Raw genomic sequence first — 23,257 nt, forward strand, 5'->3', positions numbered from 1 at the left:
AGCCTATGAGTGAACGATCAATTTAAGGAACCTGTATAATCTATATACAGTGTATGATGCAGACAAGGAACCTGTATAATCTATATACAGTCTATGATGCATACAAGGAACCTGTATAATTTATATAGTGTGTACGATGCAGACAAGGAACCTGTATAATCTATATACAGTATATGATGCATACAAGGAACCTGTATAATCTATATACAGTGTATGATGCAGACAAGGAACCTGTATAATCTATAGAGAGTGTAGACTACATACAAGGAACCTGTATAATCTATATACAGTGTATGATGCATACAAGGAACCTGTATAATATATATACAGTGTATTATGCATACAAGGAACCTGTATAATCTATAGAGTGTAGACTACATACAAGGAACTTGTATAATCTATATACAGTGTATGATGCAGACAAGGAACCTGTATAATCTATAGAGAGTGTAGACTACATACAAGGAACTTGTATAATCTATATACAGTGTATGATGCATACAAGGAACCTGTACAATCTATATACAGTGTATGATGCAGACAAGGAACCTGTATAATCTATATACAGTGTATGATGCATACAAGGAACCTGTATAATTTATATACAGTGTGTACAATGCAGACAAGGAACCTGTATAATCTATATACAGTGTATGATGCATACAAGGAACCTGTATAATCTATATACAGCGTACGATGCAGACAAGAAACCTGTATAATCTATATACAGTGTATGATGCAGACAAGGAACCTGTATAATCTATAGAGAGTGTAGACTACATACAAGGAACCTGTATAATCTATATACAGTGTATGATGCATACAAGGAACCTGTATAATCTATATACAGTGTATGATGCATACAAGGAACCTGTATAATCTATATACAGTTTATGATGCAGACAAGGAACCTGTATAATCTATAGAGAGTGTAAACTACATACAAGGAACCTGTATAATCTATATAGTGTATGATGCATACAAGGAACCTGTATAATATATATACAGTGTATGATGCATACAAGGAACCTGTATAATCTATATACAGTGTATGATGCATACAAGGAACCTGTATAATCTATATACAGTGTATGATGCAGACAAGGAACCTGTATAATCTATAGAGAGTGTATGATGCATACAAGGAACCTGTATAATCTATAGAGAGTGTATGATGCATACAAGGAACCTGTATAATCTATATACAGTGTATAATGCAGACAAGGAACCTGTATAATCTATAGAGAGTGTATGATGCATACAAGGAACCTGTATAATCTATAGAGAGTGTATGATGCATACAAGGAACCTGTATAATCTATATACAGTGTATAATGCAGACAAGGAACCTGTATAATCTATATACAGTGTACGATGCAGGCAAGGAACCTGTATAATATATATACAGTGTATGATGCAGACAAGGAACCTGTATAATCTATAGAGAGTGTATGATGCATACAAGGAACCTGTATAATCTATAGAGAGTGTATGATGCATACAAGGAACCTGTATCATCTATAGAGAGTGTATGATGCATACAAGGAACCTGTATAATCTATATACAGTGTATAATGCAGACAAGGAACCTGTATAATCTATATACAGTGTACGATGCAGACAAGGAACCTGTATAATCTATAGAGAGTGTATGATGCATACAAGGAACCTGTATAATCTATAGAGAGTGTATGATGCATACAAGGAACCTGTATAATCTATATACAGTGTATAATGCAGACAAGGAACCTGTATAATCTATAGAGAGTGTATGATGCATACAAGGAACCTGTATAATCTATAGAGAGTGTATGATGCATACAAGGAACCTGTATAATCTATATACAGTGTATAATGCAGACAAGGAACCTGTATAATCTATAGAGAGTGTATGATGCATACAAGGAACCTGTATAATCTATATACAGTGTATAATGCAGACAAGGAACCTGTATAATCTATATACAGTGTACGATGCAGACAAGGAACCTGTATAATATATAGAGAGTGTAGACTACATACAAGGAACCTGTATAATCTATATACAGTGTATGATGCATACAAGGAACCTGTATAATCTATATACAGTGTACGATGCATACAAGGAACCTGTATAATCTATATACAGCATACGATGCATACAAGGAACCTGTATAATCTATATACAGTGTATGATGCATACAAGGAACCTGTATAATCTATATACAGTGTACGATGCAGACAAGGAACCTGTATAATCTATATACAGTGTATGATGCAGACAAGGAACCTGTATAATTTATATACAGTGTACGATGCATACAAGGAACCTGTATAATCTATAGAGAGTGTATGATGCATACAAGGAACCTGTATAATCTATATACAGTGTATAATGCAGACAAGGAACCTGTATAATCTATATACAGTGTATAATGCAGACAAGGAACCTGTATAATCTATATACAGTGTACGATGCAGACAAGGAACCTGTATAATATATATACAGCGTACTATGCAGACAAGGAACCTGTACAATCTATATACAGCGTACGATGCAGACCAGGAACCTGTATAATGTATATACAGTGTATAATGCAGACAAGGAACCTGTATAATCTATAGAGTGTAGACTACATACAAGGAACCTGTATAATGTATATACAGTGTATAATGCAGACAAGGAACCTGTATAATCTATAGAGAGTGTAGACTACATACAAGGAACCTGTATAATCTATATACAGTGTATGATGCAGACAAGGAACCTGTATAATCTATATACAGTGTACGATGCAGACAAGGAACCTGTATAATATATATACAGCGTACTATGCAGACAAGGAACCTGTACAATCTATATACAGTGTATAATGCAGACAAGGAACCTGTATAATCTATAGAGAGTGTAGACTACATACAAGGAACCTGTATAATCTATATACAGCATACGATGCAGACAAGGAACCTGTATAATCTATATACAGCATACGATGCAGACAAGGAACCTGTATAATCTATATACAGCATACGATGCAGACAAGGCTGAGGTAACTGAGCTCGTGCTATGTCAGGAGAGGAGGAGGAGGAAGCCATGAAGCTGCAGAGCATTGTGGGAGGACAGGAAGCTGCAGAGTGTGAACATGTCACAGTGCAGATAATATGGCTTTGTGGATGTTTGCAGGATTCCTATGAAAACAGGGTGAGGAATCCTTCAGTTAACCCTTTATGTGGTGTGACGTTTAGTGTACGGAGCCCTGTACTATGTGTTCTGTATAATGCATGAACTCTTGTGTATTGCTTCATAGCCTGCCCTGGCTCACAGTTAACTCTTTGTATGTTTGTGCTGACTGCCTGCACATAAGAATTGATATCCAGATATAACTAGTATGGTGTCCCTGGATGTAGGAAATGCTTGTTATTTATGCATTGTGTGGATACATGTATTCCTGTGATATATGTCGGTATATAATACAGTGTTGCTATACCTAGAATCTTGTTTCCCAACCAGGGTGCCTCCAGCTGTTGCAAAACTACAACTCCCAGCATGCCCAGACAGCCGTTGGCTGTCTGGGCATGCTGTGAGTTGTAGTTTTGCAACAGCTGTAGGCACTCTGGTTGGGAAACACTGACCTAGAACATGCCTGCGGTATATGCGGACCTGGAAGCCATTGTTAGGCTTCTGTCTGCCATAGCAAGCAATCCGCACCCTGAAATTACGTTGCAGGGTAATGGGGGCGATAGAGGAAGCCCCCTCCCCCTGTCTTACAATGAATACACATCTAAGAAGCTAAATGACCTCATGTGTTGAAATAGGGTCTTAGCTTTATGATGTCAGTTCCTGATCCTGCGCCATTCGAGTGCTGTATGACTATGGCATGCTGGGAGTTGTAGTTGGGCAACAGCTGGAGACACACTGTTTGGAAAACACTGATGCATTGTATATAAGGCGCAAGGCGGGATGGGGTTAATGCAATTGTGTACTAGGGCCAACGACCAGCTGGTAACAAGCAAATGCTAAGTCATCGGCTGATCGGGACTTTTTGACCTATTAAAAAATCATTGTTTGTGGACCGCCCATCTCCTCATGTAATGGGGGACATGCTGAAGACAAGTGATGGCTGTATGAACGCCATAGCGATGGTTTGTGTGGCCCTCCCTGTGTTATGTCAAGCCTTGTACCAGGCTCTGTGAGTGAGCGCCCACTTACAAGATTAGCGCTTGTTTACAGAGCTGCTCGGGCCTTTAAATGGGTACTCTGATGGAGAACATTTCTTTTAAGGTGTAAAATAAGGACCAAGCCCATTTTCACCTTAAAGGGGTACTCCGGTGCTTAGAGATCTTATCCCCTATCCAAAGGATAGGGGATAAGATGCCTGATCGCGGGAGTCCTGCCGCTGGAGACCCGCTGGATCTTGCACGCGGCACCCCGCTTGTAATCAGTCCCCGGAGCGTGTTCGCCAGCAGGGGACTCCCCCGATCAGGCATCTCATCCCCTATCCTTTGGATAGGGGATAAGATGTCTAAGCACCGGAGTACCCCTTTAAGGACCAGGCCAATTTTATTTTTGCATTTTTGTTTTTTCTTCCTCGCCTTCTAAAATCCATTTTTTTTATATTAATATAAATATATTTAACTCTTTTTTTTATATTTCCATCTACAGACCCCAATTTTGCACATTTTGGAGGGTTTCGTTTTCACACTGCACACTTTACAGCAAAATGACATGTGTTCTTTATTCCGTGGGTTAATACGATTAAAATGATACCCATGGCTAGATACTTTTATATTTTTGTACCGCTTAAAAAAAAAATCTAAAATTTTTTGTACAAAATCAGTAATCTAAAATCGCCCTATTTTGACCACCTATAACTTTTTCATTTTTCCTTTATATAGGGCGATATGAGGGCTTATTTTTTGCACAGTCATCTGAACTTTTTATCGATACCACATTTGCATATATAAAACTTTTATATCATTTTTTATTAATTTTATTTTAATAAAATGTGACAAAAAAGCAGCATTTTTGTACTTTTTAAATTTTTTTTACGTTTACGCCATTCACCGTACGGGATCATTAACATTATATTTTGATAGTTCAGACATTTACGCACGCGGCGATACCAAATATGTTTATTAAAAAAAATTACGCTTTTTCGGGGTAAAATGGGAAAAACTGACAATTTTTATTTTTATTGGGGGAGGGGATTTTTCCACTTTTTTTTTACATTTTTCAACTTTTTTTTTTTTTACACTTTTTATGTCCCCATAGGGGACTATCTATAGCAATCATTTAATTGCTTATACTCTCCAGTGCTATGTATAGGACATAGCACTGATCAGTATTATTGGCTATCTCCTGCTCTGGTCTGCTCGATCTCAGACCAGAGCAGGAGACTGACGGAGGCAGGTGAGGGGACCTCCGTCCGCCATTACAGATGATCAGATCGCCGCGGCAGTGCTGCGGACGAACCGATCATCTATTTTATTATGCGCATTGCCGCAGATGCCGTGATCTGTACAGATGACGGCATCTGAGGGGTTAATTGCGGACATCCGCGTGGTCGCGGATGTCGGCCATTACCGGTGGGTCCCCGGCTGCTGATAGCAGCCAGGACCTGCTGTGTATGACGCGAGCACCGCTCCGATGCTCACGGTCATACACAGGACGTAAATGTACGTCCTGGTGCGCGAAGTACCGCCAAACCAGGACGTACATTTACGTCCGTGGTCGTTAAGGGGTTAAGTCAACTGGCTCCAGAAAGTTAAACAGTTTTGTAAATTACTTCTATTAAAAAAATCTTAATCCTTTCAGTACTTATTAGCAGCTGTATATTACAGAGGAAATTCTTTTCTTTTTGGATTTCTTTTCTGTCTGTCCACAGTGCTCTCTGCTGACACCTCTGTCCATGTCAGGAACTGTCCAAATCCCCATAGCAAACCTCTCCTGCTCTGGACAATTCCTAAAATGGAGAGAGATGTCAGCAGAGAGCACTGTGGTCAGACAGAAAGGAAATTCAAAAAGAAAAGAACTTCATGTGCTCCATACAGTAGCTGATAAGTACTGAAAGGATTAAGTAATTTACAAATCTGTTTTACTTTCTGGCACCAGTTGATTTAAAAAAAAAAAAAATGTTTTCCAGTGGAGTACCCCTTTAAAGGCAATGGGTAGTAAATTTCAGTGGAATTCTGCACAAAGGTTCCGTTGTGTGAAAATGGCCTTATTTTCAGGATTGGTGGGGGTCCCAGCAGTCACTACATAGATCGGGTTATCGTCCGGGTCCTAAAGTCTGACACTCCCCTGTACTGCAGATAATATTTAAGTTTGTTATTCTCACAGACAATTGATAAGGAAAGAAAATGATGTGACATTATATAATCATTATTTTTAAAGTGACTTGATAAGTGTTTATCTTTTTGGCCACCACAGCAGCCACACTTATGATGGAGAGGGAAGTGGTTGCCAAGATGGCAGCATCTGCGGATGGACAGACTAAATACGGGCAGTCGGTAAAAGGGCTCCTCACCGAGAAGGTCAGTACGTGCGGTGCTGATGTTATCGCTCTCACCAAGCAAGTGCTGAAAGGTTCCCGCAGCTCCGAGGTGAGAGACGTTATCATGAACATTAAAGGGGTATTCCAGGCCAAAACTTTTTTTTAGATATCAACTGGCTCCGGAAAGTTAAACAGATTTGTAAATTACTTCTATTAAAAAATCTTAATCCTTCCAATAGTTATTAGCTTCTGAAATTGAGTTGCTGTTTTCTGTCTAACTGCTCTCTGATGACTCACGTCCCGGGAGCTTTGCAGCTCCTATGGGGATATTTTCCCATCATGCACAGCTCCCGGGACGTGACATCATCATTGAGCAGTTAGACAGAAAACTTCAGAAGCTAATAACTATTGGAAGGATTAAGATTTTTTAATAAAAGTAATTTACAAATCTGTTTAACTTTCCGGAGCCAGTTGATATATAGAAAAAAGTTTTTGCCTGGAATACCCCTTTAACAGGGGCTGGGGGCGATGTCATGTAGCTTTGTGGTACGGTTATGAAGAAAGTCAGGTTTACCGTATTTTTCGCCATATAAGACGCTCCGGCATATAAGACGCACCCAATTTTAAAGGATGAAAATCTAGAAAAAAAAGATTCTGAACCAAATACAATGTAAAGTATAGGACAGTGATCTTCAACCTACGGACCTCCAGATGTTGCAAAACTACAATTCCCAGCATGCCCGGACAGCCGTTGGCATGCTGGGAGTTGTAGTTTTGCAACATCTGGAGGTCCGCAGGTTGAAGACCACTGGTATAGGAGGTAATACTCACATGTCCCCGCCGCTCCGGACCCGTCACCGCTGCCTTGGAAGTCGCCCTCCATCGCTGTCGCCGAGTTCCCGGGGTGTCCCCGTCGCTCCGGAACGTCTCTGCTGCCCGGTATCCTTGCTCTCCGTCGCCGCCATCACGTCGCTACGCACGCCGCTCCTATTGGATGACGGGACGGCATGCGCGACGACGTGATGACGACGAAGGAGACGGTGACGGTGTCCTGTAAACTGTTCGGGATGCCGCGATTTCACCGCCGCGGTCCCGAACAGCCCAACTGAGCAGTCGGGACCGCCCCAGTTTTGGGGAAGAAAAAGTGCGTCTTATATGGCGAAAAATACGGTACATAGTGTAACGACAACTAGGAAAGTAATAGAGCAGTCATGGTTCATTGGTTCTCAGACAATGGAGGTTAGGACAGTACTGTATGGGGCGGGATGTATTGCTTAGGTTTAGGGAAGGGTCATTCATAAAACATACTCAGTTGTATAATAGTCCTTTTGGGATGTCATTTTTTACAGTTATTTGGAATATCTTGAAACCAATATAGAAGAAAGGGTAATAAATATGTTATATTATTTACAATCTTCGTAAATCTTCAGCAGAAATTGACATGCTCTGCAGGTTACGTTCTTTGCGAGAATAATTCCTGTCTGCCCCATAGATATGGAATAATAAGGGTACATTCATGCGTACAAAGTCTGCTGCAGGAATTTCCATTTTTTTTTCTACACAGACTTAAAGGGGTAGTCCAGTGGTGAAAAACTTATCCCCTATCCTAAGGATAGGGGATAAGTTTGAGATCGCGGGGGGTCCGACCGCTGGGGCCCCCTGCGATCTCTCTGTACGGGGCCCCGGCTCTCCGCCGAGATAGCGGGTGTCGACCCCCGCACGAGGCGGCGGCCGACACGCCCCCTCAATACATCTCTATGGCAGAGCCGGAGATTGCCGAAGGCAGCGCTTCGGCTCTGCCATAGAGTTGTATTGAGGGGGCGTGTCGGCCGCCGCCTCGTGCGGAGGTCGACACGCCCCCTTCCAGCGGGCTGTCGGGGCTCCGTACAGGAGATCGCGGGGGGCCCCAGGGGTCGGACCCCCCGCGATCTGCAACTTATCCCCTATCCTTAGGATAGGGGATAAGTTGCTCACCACTGAATCACCACTGGACTACTCCTTTAAAGGGGTACTCCGGTGAAAAACAATTATTTTTTTTTTTTTAAATCAACTGGTGCCAGAACGTTAAACAGATTTGTAAATTGCTTCTATTTGAAAATCTTAAAGGGGTACTCTGCGGCTCAGCGTTTGGAACAAACTCTTCCGAATGCTGGAGCCAGTGCCAGGAGCTCGTGACACCATTGCCTCGCCCCCTCATGCCATCACACCCCGCGCCCTCAATGCAAGTCACGCCCACTATAGACTTGCATTGAGGGAGTGGGGCGTGACATTATGAGGGGGCAGGGCTATGGCATCACAAGCTGCCGGCTCCAGCGTTCGGAACAGTTTGTTCCAAACGCTGAGCAGCGGAGTACCACTTTAACCCTTCCGGAACAGGAGAGGTTTTCTATGGGGATTTGCTCCTACTCCGGACATTACCTGCATGTGGTCAGACAGAAAAGAAATTCATAAAGAAAAAAACTTCCTCTGTAGTATACAGCAGCCGATAAGTACTGGAAGGCTTAAGATTTTTTTTTAAATATAAGTCATTTACAAATCTGTTTAACTTTCTGGCACCAGTGGATTTTATATTTTTTGCTTTCCCAAATAAGGCTGGGTTCACACTACGTTTTCTCCCATACGGGAGCGCATACGGCAGGGGGGAGCTAAAACCTCGCGCTCCCGTATGCCTTCGTATGCGCTCCCGTGTGTCATTCATTTCAATGAGCCGGCCGGAGTGAAACGTTCGGTCCGGTCGGCTCATTTTTGCGCTGTATGCGCTTTTCCCCCGGACCTAAAACTGTGGTCAACCACGGTTTGAGGTCCGGTCGTAAAAGTGCATACGGCGCAAAAATGAGCCGACCGGACCGAACGTTTCACTCCGGCTGGCTCATTGAAATGAATGACACACGGGAGCGCATACGAAGGCATACGGGAGCGCGAGGTTTTAGCTCTCCCCTGCCGTATGCGCTCCCGACTCAGAGGACCGCACGGATATGCCTGATGTGGTGAACTCATTGGTTTTGGCCATGAGAGGCACCTTCCATCTAAAGGACCCAGGAACTTCGGACGTGGCTCCAGAAGTCTCCTTTCTTCGTGCTCGACCGGCACCCAAGACTTTCAGCTCTCACTCTGAATTTGACGCCCTGCTGGAATCCGCCTGGAGGCACCCTGACAAGAAGTTTCAGGAAACGAAGAAGGTTCAAGCGTGGTATCCCTTCGCCAAGGACCTCATTGCTCGGTGGACCTTCTCTCCAATTGTGGATCCACTGGTCTCTCGCCTCTCTAAGGCGACTACCCTGACGTTGGCTGATGCGGCTGCCTTCAAGGATCCGGCAGACGTGAAGGTGGAGGCTTTGGAAAAATTTGCCTTTGAGACAGCAGGTTCCTCCTTTCTTCCTGCTTTTGCTTCTGTCTGGGTGTCAAAAGCCCTTTCAGTATGGTCTCCTTACTCCGCCAGGGTAGTATTCAGGATCCCTCCGGAGGATTTATTTAAACTAGCTCTCCGATGCTTCTCAGCTGAAGATTTTCTGTGTTCTGCTTACATGCACAGCCGCTGTGATGCCTTTGCCACAGTCTACCTGGTAGCCCTCCGTCGCTCCATGTGGCTTAAAGGGGTTGTGCGCTGCCCTGCAGTTCGGAGCTCCGCTCACAGCGTCCGGAAGTTCATTACTCCGAACGCTGTGTGCGGGCTTCTGTGTTAGCGGCCGCTGGGTGTGACGTCACGCCCGGCCCCTTCGTGACGTCTCGCCCGCCCCCTCGTGATGTCACGCCCGCCCCCTCTACTAAAGTCTATGGGAAGGGGGCGTGACAGCGGGAAGAGGGCTCCCTCCTTCCTGTCCCGTCCCTCCCGGAGTTCAGCTAAACGGTTCCGGGATGCCTAGACCACGTGCAAATTTGCCTCCCTTCATGCTCTTTTCTTTCCCGGCCCCCCGATCCCCCTCTCTAGCGAAGGCAGTTCGGGTCACGCTCCAGTTCCTTTTCATCCAGAGAATAATTGTCCCGGCTCCTTCAGGGGAACGTTTTCAAGGTTTTATTCCAACCTCTTTTTCTCCGGTCGTGGTTTTCCTTTCCCCGACCCCTTCTCCCTTTCCGGTCAGGGCTGGCCCAAGGGTTGGCTCTCAGCTCCCTTTAGGGTCAAAGTACGGCCCTTTCCATTCTTTTTCAACGTCCTCTGGTGTCAATTCTCATGTCCAGACCTGCTTCAGGCAGTGGCACACGCTGCCCCTCCTTCTCGGTCCCTTTCTCCCCCTTTGGACGTACAGTTGGTCTTAGGTGCCCTGCAAGGCGCTCCTTTTGAACCTCTCAGGGACATTCCTTCCCTGGAAGGTGGCATTCCTTATTGCTCTTACCTCTGTTAGGTGGGTGTCAGAGCTGGCAGCTTTCTCCTGCCGTTCTCCCTTCCTGGTTGTATACCAGGACAAGTTGTTTTCCGTCCAGGTCCGTCCTTCTTACCTGAGATGGTTTCGACTTTTTCATCTCAATGAGGACATTGTCCTGCCATCTTTTTGTCCGGCCCCCTCTCATCCCAGGTAGCATTTGCTCCACAAACTGGTTGTAGGGAGGGCTGTTCGGATTTATCTCTGTCACTTTTTCCTTTCGGCAGTGTGACTTTTTTTTGTTTTCCCGGAAGGTCGTCGTACAGGACAACCTGCTTCTACGGCCACCATTTTTCGGTGGATCCGGTCTGCTTACCGCTGCAAGGGGAAGATCCACCCTTCAGCGTTTTGGCTCATTCCGCCCGTTTTTCGGGGCATCCTGGGCCCTCTGCTTCGTGGCTTCGGCCTCGCAGTTCTGTAAAGCAGCCTTGTGGTCGTCTTTGCACTCTTTCACAAGGTTCTACCTGATTCATACTTTTGCATCAGCTGATGCTACTCTGGGCCGTAAGGCGTTGCAGGCAGCGGTGGTCCAGCCGTCCATCTGACTGATTCCTTTCCCACCCAAGGGACAGCTTTGGTACGTCCCATGGTCTGTGTCCCCCAATGGAGCCAATAGAGAAAAGGAGATTTTTATGCTTACCGTAAAATCTTTTTCCCACCCTTTTTCTGGTGTTCCTATTTCAGTTGTCTGTCCGAGGGTGTGTTCAGTTACCTTTTCTTCTAGTTGCTCGGACAGTTTGTGGTTTTTCTCTTGACCTGTCGGTCTTCTCCTATTGCTCTGGGACTAAAACTGATTTCCTCAGTGGCCTGGAGGCGGGTATACCCTGCTGGAAGGAGCCGACTTTTCTTGTTGCCATAGTGTCAAACCTCCTAGTGACAGCAGCATATACCCATGGTCTGTGTCCCCCAATGGATCCTTCGAGAAAGAGATTTTACGGTAAGCATAAAAATCTCCTTTTTTATACATATATATCAACTGGCTCCAGAAAATTAAACAGATTTGTAAATTACTTCTATTAAAAAATCTTAATCCTTTCAGTACCTATGAGCTGCTGAAGCTGAGTTCTTTTCTGTTTAAATGCTCTCTGATGACACCTGTCTCGGGAACTGTCCAGAGTAGAAGCAAATCTCTTCTACTCTGTGCAGTTCCCGAGACAACCAGAGATGTCAGCAGAGTGCACTGTTGCCAGACAGAAAAGAACAACTCAATTTCAGCAGCTGATAATTATTGGAAGGATTAAGATTTTTTAATAGAATCAATTTACAAATCTATTTATCTTTCTGGAGCCAATTGATATTAAAAAATATTTTTTCCTAGAATACCCCTTTAAACATTACATACATACCCTTTATTGTTTTCACTGCAAGTGTATCATAAAGGCAGCTTATGCATGTTATATGGCTTCTGGTGAGAGCTACCAGATTGATGTACATGGGATGGGGGCAGCAGGACCTGCTGTAATGGTTGGGTGTGGACAGTACATTTATTACTTTTAATATATGAAGTCACTATTTATTTATCACTTTTTTCTTTTCTTTTAATCTTTTAGCTCCTTGGTCATGCAGCAAGAAACATGGTGATGCAAGAAGACACCATTTTACATTCAGAAGATGTAAGAAAATATTAAAAATAGCAGTGATTAGAAATCTTTATAAAGCAGTGTTTCCCAACCAGGGTGCCTCCAGCTGTTTCAAAACTACACCTCCCAGCATGCCCAGACAGCCGAAGGCTGTCTGGGCATGCTGGGAGATGTAGTTTTGCAACAGCTAGAGGCACCATGGTTGGGAAACACTGATCGGTTGGGAAACACTGTTAGGAAATTTTCAAGCGGATTTTCCGTTCACAAATTCTGCTTAAACAAATTCCGAAGTGCGAATTTGTGAATGGAAACCCATTCACTATACTAAACATTTTAGCAAGCGGAATTTCTGCCTGCAATTTCAAAGCGGAATTGCAGGCAGAAATTCTGTAGTGTAAACCTAGCCTTATAGAGAATGAATGGAAAGCTGGCCATGCATACATGGTGCACTGAACCACATGGTCCACTGATCTGCTTTTTATCCCCTGTCCTGTGGACTTCTAATTTCTTGAGATGGGGATACCCCTTTAAGCACATCAGCCCTGGTGTACATACTGTATTACACTCTTTAATTCTAGAAGTCAGTAGTGGGCCACAATCATAGATGTCACCAGTTTAATCTTCTCACAAATATGTGTATCAAATAAATTGGGGTCTGGTTAATGCAACTGTAGGTGAGCCAATTACAATAATAATACCTCTCAGTGCTCCCTTTCTAAAGTAGGTTTGTACTGGATTAGACAAATACGACAATCTTCTTTAAGAATAAGGCTAGGTTAAGACTATGGAATCTCCATGCAGAAACTTTCCACCCGGAGATTCCGACTGAATCAGTCGGCGCTAGGACCGTGCAGACACTGCAGTCCCCAATAGACTGCAATGTGTTCCGCGCGGATTTCCGCCTGAAGAAAGAGCAACGCCATTCTTCAGGCGGAAATTTCCAAGCAGATTTTCCGCTCACAAATTCCACTTCACAAATTCCGAAGTGTGAATTTGTGAACGGAAACCCATTCACTACACTATACATTTTAGCAAGCGGAATTTCCGCCTGCAATTTCAAAGCGTAATTGCAGGCTAAAATTCTGTAGTCTGAACCTAGCCTAAATAAGAAGCGCCATACTTCTCCTCAGGTTGTGTGTGGTACTGCGGCTAACTCGATTCCCTTCAGTGGTGGTGTTGTTTCTGGAAAACAAATTTTCGAATCCATCACAAATCCTTTAAAGGAGTACTGCAGCACAAAGTGTCTGTTACAGGGGCTACAACCGCTAGGACCCCTGTGATCTCCTGCAGGGGTCACCTGTTCTCTAAAAGGAGCGTGTGCTGGGGACAGCACACACTCCATTTATTCTCTAAGGCACCGCCGGAGGGACCCAAGTGCTGTACTTGGGTCTCTTTGGCGTTGCCTTAGAAATGAATAGAGCGCGTGCCGTCCCCAGCTTGTGCTGCTTCAGAGAACAGTCGACCCCTGCAGGAGATCACAGGGGTCCCAGCGGTCGGGTCCCCTGTGATCAGACACTTATCCCCTATCCTGTGGATACGGAATAAGTGACTTTTTGATGCAGTACCCATTTAACTATCACTGGGCTTTTCTATTGAAGTGCACCTACCTTGCTGATATGTAACATACAGTAATGAAAACTCTGTTCTGTTTTATTGATTATTTCTAACTTGCTTAATGTGTGATCTTTTCAGAGCTTGAGAAAAATGGCAATAATAACAACTCATCTACAGTATCAGTAAGTGCAATCATTTTACCAGTGTTCTTTGATGTATCATCAACAGACTGGACTGTACATTAATAACCTCTTTATCATCTGTCTTTCAGACAAGAAGCCATCCAGAAGAAGTGAGTGCCCTTCTTATCACTGTGTACTGTGTAAATGTATTTGTTTTTGCATAGTTTTGATCTTCCTCACGCTGTATGGTATTTGGGACTTACTGTATTCACTTCCTGTTGCTTAAAGGACTATTCCAGTCTGTATTGCTTATCTCCTATACAAAGCATAGGGTCCAACCACTCGGACCCCTTCTATCTCGAGAACAGGGACTCGAATTTCCTGATGAATAGAGCGGTGGGTTGCGCACGTTTTTTGGGTGCCCGTGCCAGACAATGACTCCCAAAAACCTCTCCGGGTGGAGATTCCGTAGTGTAAATAAGCCTTTATAAGGCAGATGCCAATTGTGCCGTACCAGGGAGAAGCCATCACTTCATTATGTGGGAATGAGCTCCATAGTCTAACTGCTCTTACAGTAAAGAATCCAGGGTCTAAGTAGTGGGGCTGCTGGACCACTGGGTCCTTCTCACTATGGGCACTGAATCAGGTGGCTGTGACATGGCAAGTGGGCTTGTACAATTTGATCAAAATGTATACTAACTACCTGATGTGAGTTTTTAGAAGTGTGCTGAGAATAACAGATCAACAGGACAGCATGTGGATGTGGGGGTCATGTCGTGTGTGTGTGTATGTATGTTGTTAGGGTACATATGGTTCTGATCCTTAAAAAATCTTGATTGTCTGTGTGCTTCCCAAATTAGTCTTCCACCCTCCCGACAGAGGGTTATGTAACGGCTGGAAAGATCAACACACAACAAAGCAATGTGGTGTGGAGGTTTTGGAGGGTGCAAGACTAATTTGGGAAGCACACAGACAAGCGAGATCTCTGTTTTTTTTTAATATATTGATATATAGTACAGATCAAAAGTTTGGACACACCTTCTAATTCAAAGAGTTTTCTTTATTTTCATGACTATGAAAATTGTAGATTCACACTGAAGGCATCAAAACTATGAATTAACACATGTGGAATTATGGACATAACAAAAAAGTGTGAAACAACTGAAAATATGTCATATTCTAGGTGGAAAGTGTCCCCAAGTGCAGTCACAAAAACCATCAAGAGCTACAAAGAAACTGGCTCACATGCGGACCACCCCAGGAAAGGAAGACCAAGAGTCACCTCTGCTGCGGAGGATAAGTTCATCCGAGTCACCTGCCTCAGAAATCGCAGGTTAACAGCAGCTCAGATTAGAGACCAGGTCAACGCCACAGTGTTCTAGCAGCAGACACATCTCTAGAACAACTGTTAAGAGGAGACTGTGAATCAGGCCTTCATGGTAGAATATCAGCTAGGAAACCACTGCTAAGGACAGGCAACAAGCAGAAGAGACTTGTTTGGGCTAAAGAACACAAGGAAGGGACATTAAACCAGTGGAAATCTGTGCTTTGGTCTGATGAGTCCAAATGTGAAATCTTTGGTTTCAACCACTGTGTCTTTGTGCAACGCAGAAAAGGTGAACGGATGGACTCTACATGCTTGGTTCCCACCGTGAAGCATGGAGGAGGAGGTGTGATGTTGTGGGGGTGCTTTGCTGGTGACACTGTTGGGGATTTATTCAAAATTGAAGGCATACTGAACCAGCATGGCTACCACAGCATCTTGCAGCGGCATGCTATTCCATCCGGTTTGCGTTTAGTTGGACCATCATTTATTTTTCAACAGGACAATGACCCCAAACACACCTCCAGGCTGTGTAAGGGCTATTTGACCAAGAAGGAGAGTGATGGGTGCTGTGCCAGATGACCTGGCCTCCACAGTCACCAGACCTGAACCCAATGGGCCAACAAGTGCTAAGCATCTCTGGGAACTCCTTCAAGACCGTTGTAAGACCATTTCAGGTGACTACCTCTTGAAGCTCATCATGAGAATGCCAAGAGTGTGCAAAGCAGTAATCAAAGCAAAAGGTGGCTACTTTGAAGAACCTTGAATATAACATTTTCAGTTGTTTCACACTTTTTTGTTATGTATATAATACCACATGTGTTAATTCATAGTTTTGATGCCTTCAGTGTGAATCTACAATTTTCATAGTCATGAAAATAAAGAAAACTCTGAATGAGAAGGTGTGTCCAAACTTTTGGTCTGTACTGTATGTATATATATATATTATTAATATTCATGAACCCATTTACACTTATTTTCCCCTAGTCGCAGCATCGTCATTTTATGTACTAACCTTTTGTGCTTATTTTCATTAAAGGGGTATTCTGCTGTAACAAAAAATATGATGCTAGGGCACTGGTAAAAATAGAAACATTTTTTTATTTCTTACCACTGCCTCCCTCTGGCCCAGCCACAGCACTTGTTCTTTTTCTTCTGGTCCTCTGTCACTCGTTTCTGTAGCCTGCTTCTGACACGGGTGCTTAGAGCAGGACCTTTCTGCTCAGGGTGCCATTTTGGCCAGTGATTGGCGAGGGGAAAGGTCCTACTCCAAGAACTTGTCTTAGAAGCAGGTTGAAGAGACAAGCAGCTGGGGACCGAAAGAAGAAGAACCAGAGCTATGGCGGGACCAATGGTGGACCTGAGGTATGTAAGTATGACTTTTTTTTCTCTCTCCTATTTTACCAGGGCCCTTTTAATGAAAATAACCCTATAGTCTTCCAAATTTTCCTCCACAAACGATGTCAGGGGAGAGAATGATCAGGCATGTTGGATTTCAACTGCCTGGCCCTATTGTTCTTAGAGAGAGTGAAGCCGCTGTCAGAAAAGTCTTGTTCTGGCTCATCCCTCCTCTCCCTATTGAGAACAAAACCGAAAGTGTATGGAGGGATTGGGAGCACTAGCTATAGGCCAAAGGAACATTCGACAAAAACGCGGCCTTTAGCGAAGGTTTCTGGCTTTCTTCACTAAAGGACGTCTTTCCCAACAAGTGTGCCTCCAGCTGATGCAAAACTACAACTCCCTGCATGCCCGGACAGCCAAAGGCTGTCCGGGCATGCTGGGAGTTGTAGTTTTGCTACAGCTGGAAGCACCCTGGTTGGAAAAAACACTAAGTTAGGGTTAGGGTAAGTCAGTAATCATGCTGACATGATTGACATGCTGACATGGCTCCTTAAAGGGGTACTCCGCTGCTCAGCGTTTGGAACAAACTGTACCGAATGCTGAAGCCGGCACCAGGAGATCGTGACGTCATAGCCCCACCCCCTCATGGCGTCACGCTCTGCCCCTGGGCATGACATCATGAGGGTGGTGGGGCTATGATGTCACGAGCTCGGAGCCGGCTCCAGCGTTCAGAACAGTTTGTTCCAAACACTGAGCAGCGGAGTACCCCATTAATGGGCAAATTCAAATAAGTATATGGTGCTTATTCTTTAGCAAGTCTATCCTAGAAGAGGTAAAGTATACAGCAAATACAAACTAAATCCCTAAATGCAGCCCCAACTTTGCAGTTTTGATGTAGTTTTTGCTGCATTATCCCCGTGTAGAAGGGGAAAAAACAAAACAAAGCTTAGTCCTTGAATTTGACCCCAACATGCCTCCTGACTCCCACCTTTTGTGCATGCAGCAAATATATTACCCATTGTATTCTATTCCTCAGCACATAATATCAACATTTAACAATTATATTATATGTATCATCTCTTTTTCTTTGTTTTGTCCAGTGTTGAGCAGTCCTCCAATCTTCAGGATCAGCTGAAGCATTTGTTAAAATGAGAAAAACCCGAATTGCTCTGGATACACATCTGAAGTGCACTGAATGTTGCCATTAGTTTACCCGCTGTCGGACGGCTCTTTTACTTGTTCTAGAGAAAAACTTGAAAACACTTGTAGTTAATGCATTGATGGGCAGATTTATCAACCTGTCACCGTTATACAACTGGTGTCAGGGTGTATGTACAAGGGGGGTGGTAATATTATGGTAATACTGCATGATTATTTTTTATTTTTTTTTGCAGGTTACAGTAACTGGTTTATCATAAAGGTAAATACTGTATATGAAGCTTTTGGAGCAGTTTTACCATGTTTGTGAACAAAAACAGATCTATTAGCATACGTTTTCCAATAACCGCAGTATAGTTTCCTGCGGTTTGTTATAATGCAGTAATGCTTTGGCTTTCTGCTGCACCATTACTAAATCATGACAATAAATCAGATCTTGTATTGATATATATCACAACATCTCCATAAATGTATTATATACACGGTTTAGATTTATGGTTGCATAGCAACAGAAATGTGACAGTGCTGATATATCTGCCCCAGACTTCTGTATTATTATTATAAATATTTTTATTGCTTGACTACTTATATCTGTAAAACTCAGTGGATGTTTTGTACATTATGTAAATATGATCTTTTTACGTCTGTATTGTTTCCCCTATTGCTAATAAAAGTCAATGATAATATTGAAGACATGGAAGATGAGGATAATACACTGCAAATCAAGAATTTGCATTAAGGGTATGTTCACAAGTTAGGAAAATGTGCGGAATGTCCACCCATGTCATGTGCCATGTCTATTCTTTCTGCGGATGCCAGAATTGGGATTTCCGCGGCAGATTCCACCGTGTGAACAGTGCAGCAGGATGAGACTCTGCTGCAGCGGAATATTTCAGTGGAATTCCGTATGTACATTGCGTTGTGGGAACATACCCTTAGGCTGGGCTCACGCATAGTGATAGTGTCCCATGTGCCAGTTACAGCTTAGCATAACCGCAGGTGTTTTACTGCAATTTAGCTATGTTGTTGCAGTTGTTGGTTATTCAGATTTTGCAGGTGAAGTATGTAAAAGAAAATGTTTCACCTGCAAAGACAGCATTGCTAAACTGAAGCCGTTTGCAGCATAACGTGTGGCTTTGCTTCACAGTAAAAAAAAAAAAAAAGTAGCCAGCACCTAAACCCAATACACGGGTGCACGATGCTAAGCCACATGTTTGCTGCACAGTAACTGACCATGTGGCATATTCCCGCTACGTGTGAACCCAGCCCAAGCCAGCAGATCTTAGTTGGCTCTTTATGCTCTACTAGGCAATAGCAACGTAATATAAAAATACAATCTTGTCTAATTTACTTGGTGGCCAGTAGCTGGCTGACAGCCCTCTCTCTCCCCATACCACCATAGTGTGCACTTCACTTAAGAGTAAGGTAGGTTGAGGCCAAACACCCCAAAGAAAAAAGGATCAGGCATGTTAAAATCCAACTTCCTGATCCTTCTCTTGCCAAACCTCATCTATCTAGGGACAGCTGGGAGGCCGCCATAAGCAGTAGTGGAGACAGTAAGAGAAGACCGGAAGTGGAAGCTGGATCGCGCTGTCACAGAGGAGATAGGTACAAACTTGTACGGTAAGGTGCTTTATTCTTCAAAACATGCAACGCGTTTCAAAACCATGATTTTTTTCATTAGGCATGATAGAACTGAACAATAGACTGAATTTATACAAACACTTTTGGGGACGTCATACACGGATGTGACGTGTTGTACTCCACAAAACATGGAGAAACTAGATAAAACCTGGATTACCAGATGTTACTACTGATAATAATAAATATATAGATAACACAGAATGACACAATCATAGCAAAATAATAACCATTAAATCTAAAACTAATACCTGTTGTAAATCAGGAAAAATAAAAAATAGACAGGATATAAGGGTATTCAAGATGTAAAACATTTTAGAGGGTTGTTTTTTCAATCAATTCATTTAGCCCAAAGGGTCATAATGAATTGATATTAAAGATCCAGAAAGATTCCCTGTTAATAAGTTTCTGGAACCTGTTGTGTGTCCCTTCAGGGATAGCCTCAATTATCAATACCGACAGGCAATGAGGATCGCCGGCATGGACCATAGTAATATGTCTTTAGACACTATGCTGCATAAATTTGGTATGGATATTATGGCGATGTTTATTTATTCGTGCCCTTAATGTCTGTACTGTTCTGCCGATATATTGAATTCCACATCTGCAGGTCAGTAAATATACAACGAACATAGAAGAGCAATCAAAATGGCTCTTATCAACTAGAGAGCTTTTTTTCTATTAAGAGCCATTTTGATTGCTCTTCTATGTTCGTTGTACAGTAACCCCCTGACATGCGATGGCCCTGACATATGATAAAATCGACATACGATGGCCTCTCAGAGGCCATCGCATGTCGATGTCAGCATCGACATACAATGCTTTTATGTGTCGGGGCCATCGCATTAACTGCTATCCGACAGCGCAAAATGCTTAAGCTGCTGTCGGATAGCAGTTTAAGCATCCCGGGCAGGTTCGCTTACCTATTCCCGCTGCTCCTGGTCCACTTCACGATCCTGCGGCGTCTTCTGTATCTTCTCCAGGGTCCGGGCCTCGCTTTTCGGCGTCGTTATTACGTCACTACGCACGCCGTGTCGGCGCAGCAGCGTAATAAAGTCACCAGAAAGCGAGGCCCGGACCCTGCGAAAGAAGCCGGAGGATCGCGAAGAAGACACCGGAGCAGTGGGACAGCATCGGGAGTGGTGAGGACGCGGTCCGGAGCGGTGGGGACAGGTGAGTATAACTTCCTATACTTTACATTGCACGAATCCCTCAACATACGATGGATTCAACAAACGATGGGTCGTTTGGAACGAATTACCATCGTATGTTGAGGGACTACTGTATACTTACTGACCTGCAGATGTGGAATTCAATATATCGGCAGAACAGTACAGACATTAAGGGCACGAATAAATAAACATCGCCATAATATCCATACCAAATTTATGCAGCATAGTGTCTAAAGACATATTACTATGGTCCATGCCGGCGATCCTCATTGCCTGTCGGTATTGATAATTGAGGCTATCCCTGAAGGGACACACAACAGGTTCCAGAAACTTGTTAACAGGGAATCTTTCTGGATCTTTAATATCAATTCATTATGGCCCTTTGGGCTAAATTAAATAAAAAAACGACCCTCTAAAATGTTCAACATCTTAAATACCCTTATATCCTGTCTATTTTTTATTTTTCCTGATTTACAACAGGTATTAGTTTTATATTTAATGGTTATTATTTTGCTATATGATTGTGTCATTCTGTGTTATCTATATATTTATTATTATCAGTAGTAAGATCTGGTAATCCAGGTTTTATCTAGAGTACAACACGTCACATCCGTGTATGACGTCCCCATAAGTGTGTGTATAAATTCAGTCTATTGTTCAGTTATATCATGTCTGATGAAAAAAACCAATGGTTTTGAAACGCGTTGCATGTTTAGAAGAATAAAGCACCTTACCGTACAAGTTTGTACCTATCTCCTCTGTGACAGCGCGATCCAGCTTTCACTTCCAGTCTTCTCTTTCCGTCTCCAATAATTTCACGTCTGCCAGTCAGCATGGGAAGCCGCTGCAGTCTCCTCTTTTTCCATGCTCTTCTAAGTGTTGTACCTCTTTTGCACAACCCCAGCAGGTAAGCAAGCACCACACCTGTTCACATTGTTCTGTTATTACCACCGATACAGCACAGGGAGCGCTCCTTGTTTCCTCGCCATAAGCAGTAAGAAGTCAGCCAGTCCTGTCAAAATCGTCATGTCCTGCTTATAATAATCAAATGTGTATGGCCAACATGACGTCACCAGCCTCTGACATGCCACTGCATTAAAGAATATTAGAAGAACAATCTGTTTTTACACAGACACAACACAACTTTTGTCCACTGGATGTGTCTGGTATTGAAGGTCAGCCTTGTGTTCTTGAATGGAGATAAAGCTGTGTTCACATCTGAATCAGAATAGCACTGTACGCATCACTATTTTTCCTGTCAAAAAGAACGACCTCTTAGGGGACACGATTATGAGTCAGTAGGGTCTACCAGGCACTGTTGATGTCCATGGCGTAACATCCATCACACCACTGTGGCTTGTACCTTACAAAGCTTACAGACAGGTGTTATACTGTTTCTAAATGTATACAGAGCCTTCACAAAACCCTTGACAACCTTTTAGATAGACTGTGTTGACTACTAAGACCAGTGTCAACACAGTCTATTGGTGCCTCCAACTTTTGGTATGTTGCCTATCCAAGGAATTGTTAAAAGGATTATCCAGGGTCCAAAAACATGATGATTATACTCATGACAGGCATCAATATTAGATTGATGGGGGGTCTGGATCAGCTGTTGTAAGATGCCAGGAGGGTTATGTAAGCTCTGTTATGCAAAAGTTTCTTTAATCCCTTAAGGACTGAGCCCAGTTTGACCTTAAGGACCAGAGCATTTTTTGCAATTCTGACCACTGTCACGTTAAGCATTAATAACTCTGGGATGCTTTTACTTATGAATTTGATTCCGAGAGTTTTTTCGTGACAGATTCTACTTCATCATAGTGGTAAGTTTCCGTCAATACTTGCATCATTTCTTGGTGAAAAATTCAAAAATTTAGCATTTTCTAAATTTTAAGCTCTCTGCTTGTAAGGAAAATGGGCATACCAAATAAATGATATATTGATTCACATATACAATATGTCTACTTTATATTTACATCATAAAGTTGACGTGTTTTTACGTTTGGAAGACATTAGAGGGCTTCAAAGTTCAGCAGCAATTTTCCAATTTTTCACATTTTCAAAATCAGAATTTTTCAGGGACAAGTTCAGTGGATTTGAGGGGACTTCATATTAGAAATGCCCCATAAATGACCCATTATAAAAACTGCACCCCTCAAAGTATACAAAATGATATTCAGAATGTTTGTTAACCCTTTAGGTGTTTTCACAGGAATAGCAGCAAAGTGAAGGAGAAAATCCAGTTTTTGAATTTTTACAAGGGGTAAAAGGAGAAATTGCCCCCCAAAATGTGTAACCCAATTTCTCTTGAGTAAGGAAATACTTCATATGTGAACATAAAGTGTTCTGTGGGTGCACTAGAGGGCTCAGACAATGGGATTGTGGAGAGTGAATTTTGCTGAAATGGTTTTGAAGGGGACATGTCACATTTTGGAAGCCCCTATGGTTCCATAACAAAAAAAAAACAGGGCATACTATTTTGGAAACTACACCCCTCAAGGCACGTTACAAGGGGTACAGTGAGACTTAACACT

General features: G+C 43.0%; 1 protein-coding gene across 1 annotated transcript; it reads left to right on the top strand.

Moving 5' to 3' along the window:
- Positions 1-3,022: 3,022 nt before the first annotated feature.
- BORCS7 (BLOC-1 related complex subunit 7) lies at positions 3,023-18,624 on the top strand. The gene is made up of 6 exons (XM_056529649.1): positions 3,023-3,181; positions 6,410-6,582; positions 12,382-12,444; positions 14,104-14,147; positions 14,237-14,257; positions 17,853-18,624. Exons 2-6 carry the CDS (start codon positions 6,421-6,423, stop codon positions 17,902-17,904), a joined length of 342 nt encoding a protein of 113 aa, XP_056385624.1. The 5' UTR covers positions 3,023-3,181; positions 6,410-6,420; the 3' UTR covers positions 17,905-18,624.
- The last annotated feature ends 4,633 nt before the right edge of the window (positions 18,625-23,257 follow it).

Source organism: Hyla sarda, chromosome 7, assembly GCF_029499605.1.
Source record: "Hyla sarda isolate aHylSar1 chromosome 7, aHylSar1.hap1, whole genome shotgun sequence".
Classification (NCBI taxonomy): Eukaryota; Metazoa; Chordata; class Amphibia; order Anura; family Hylidae; genus Hyla; species Hyla sarda.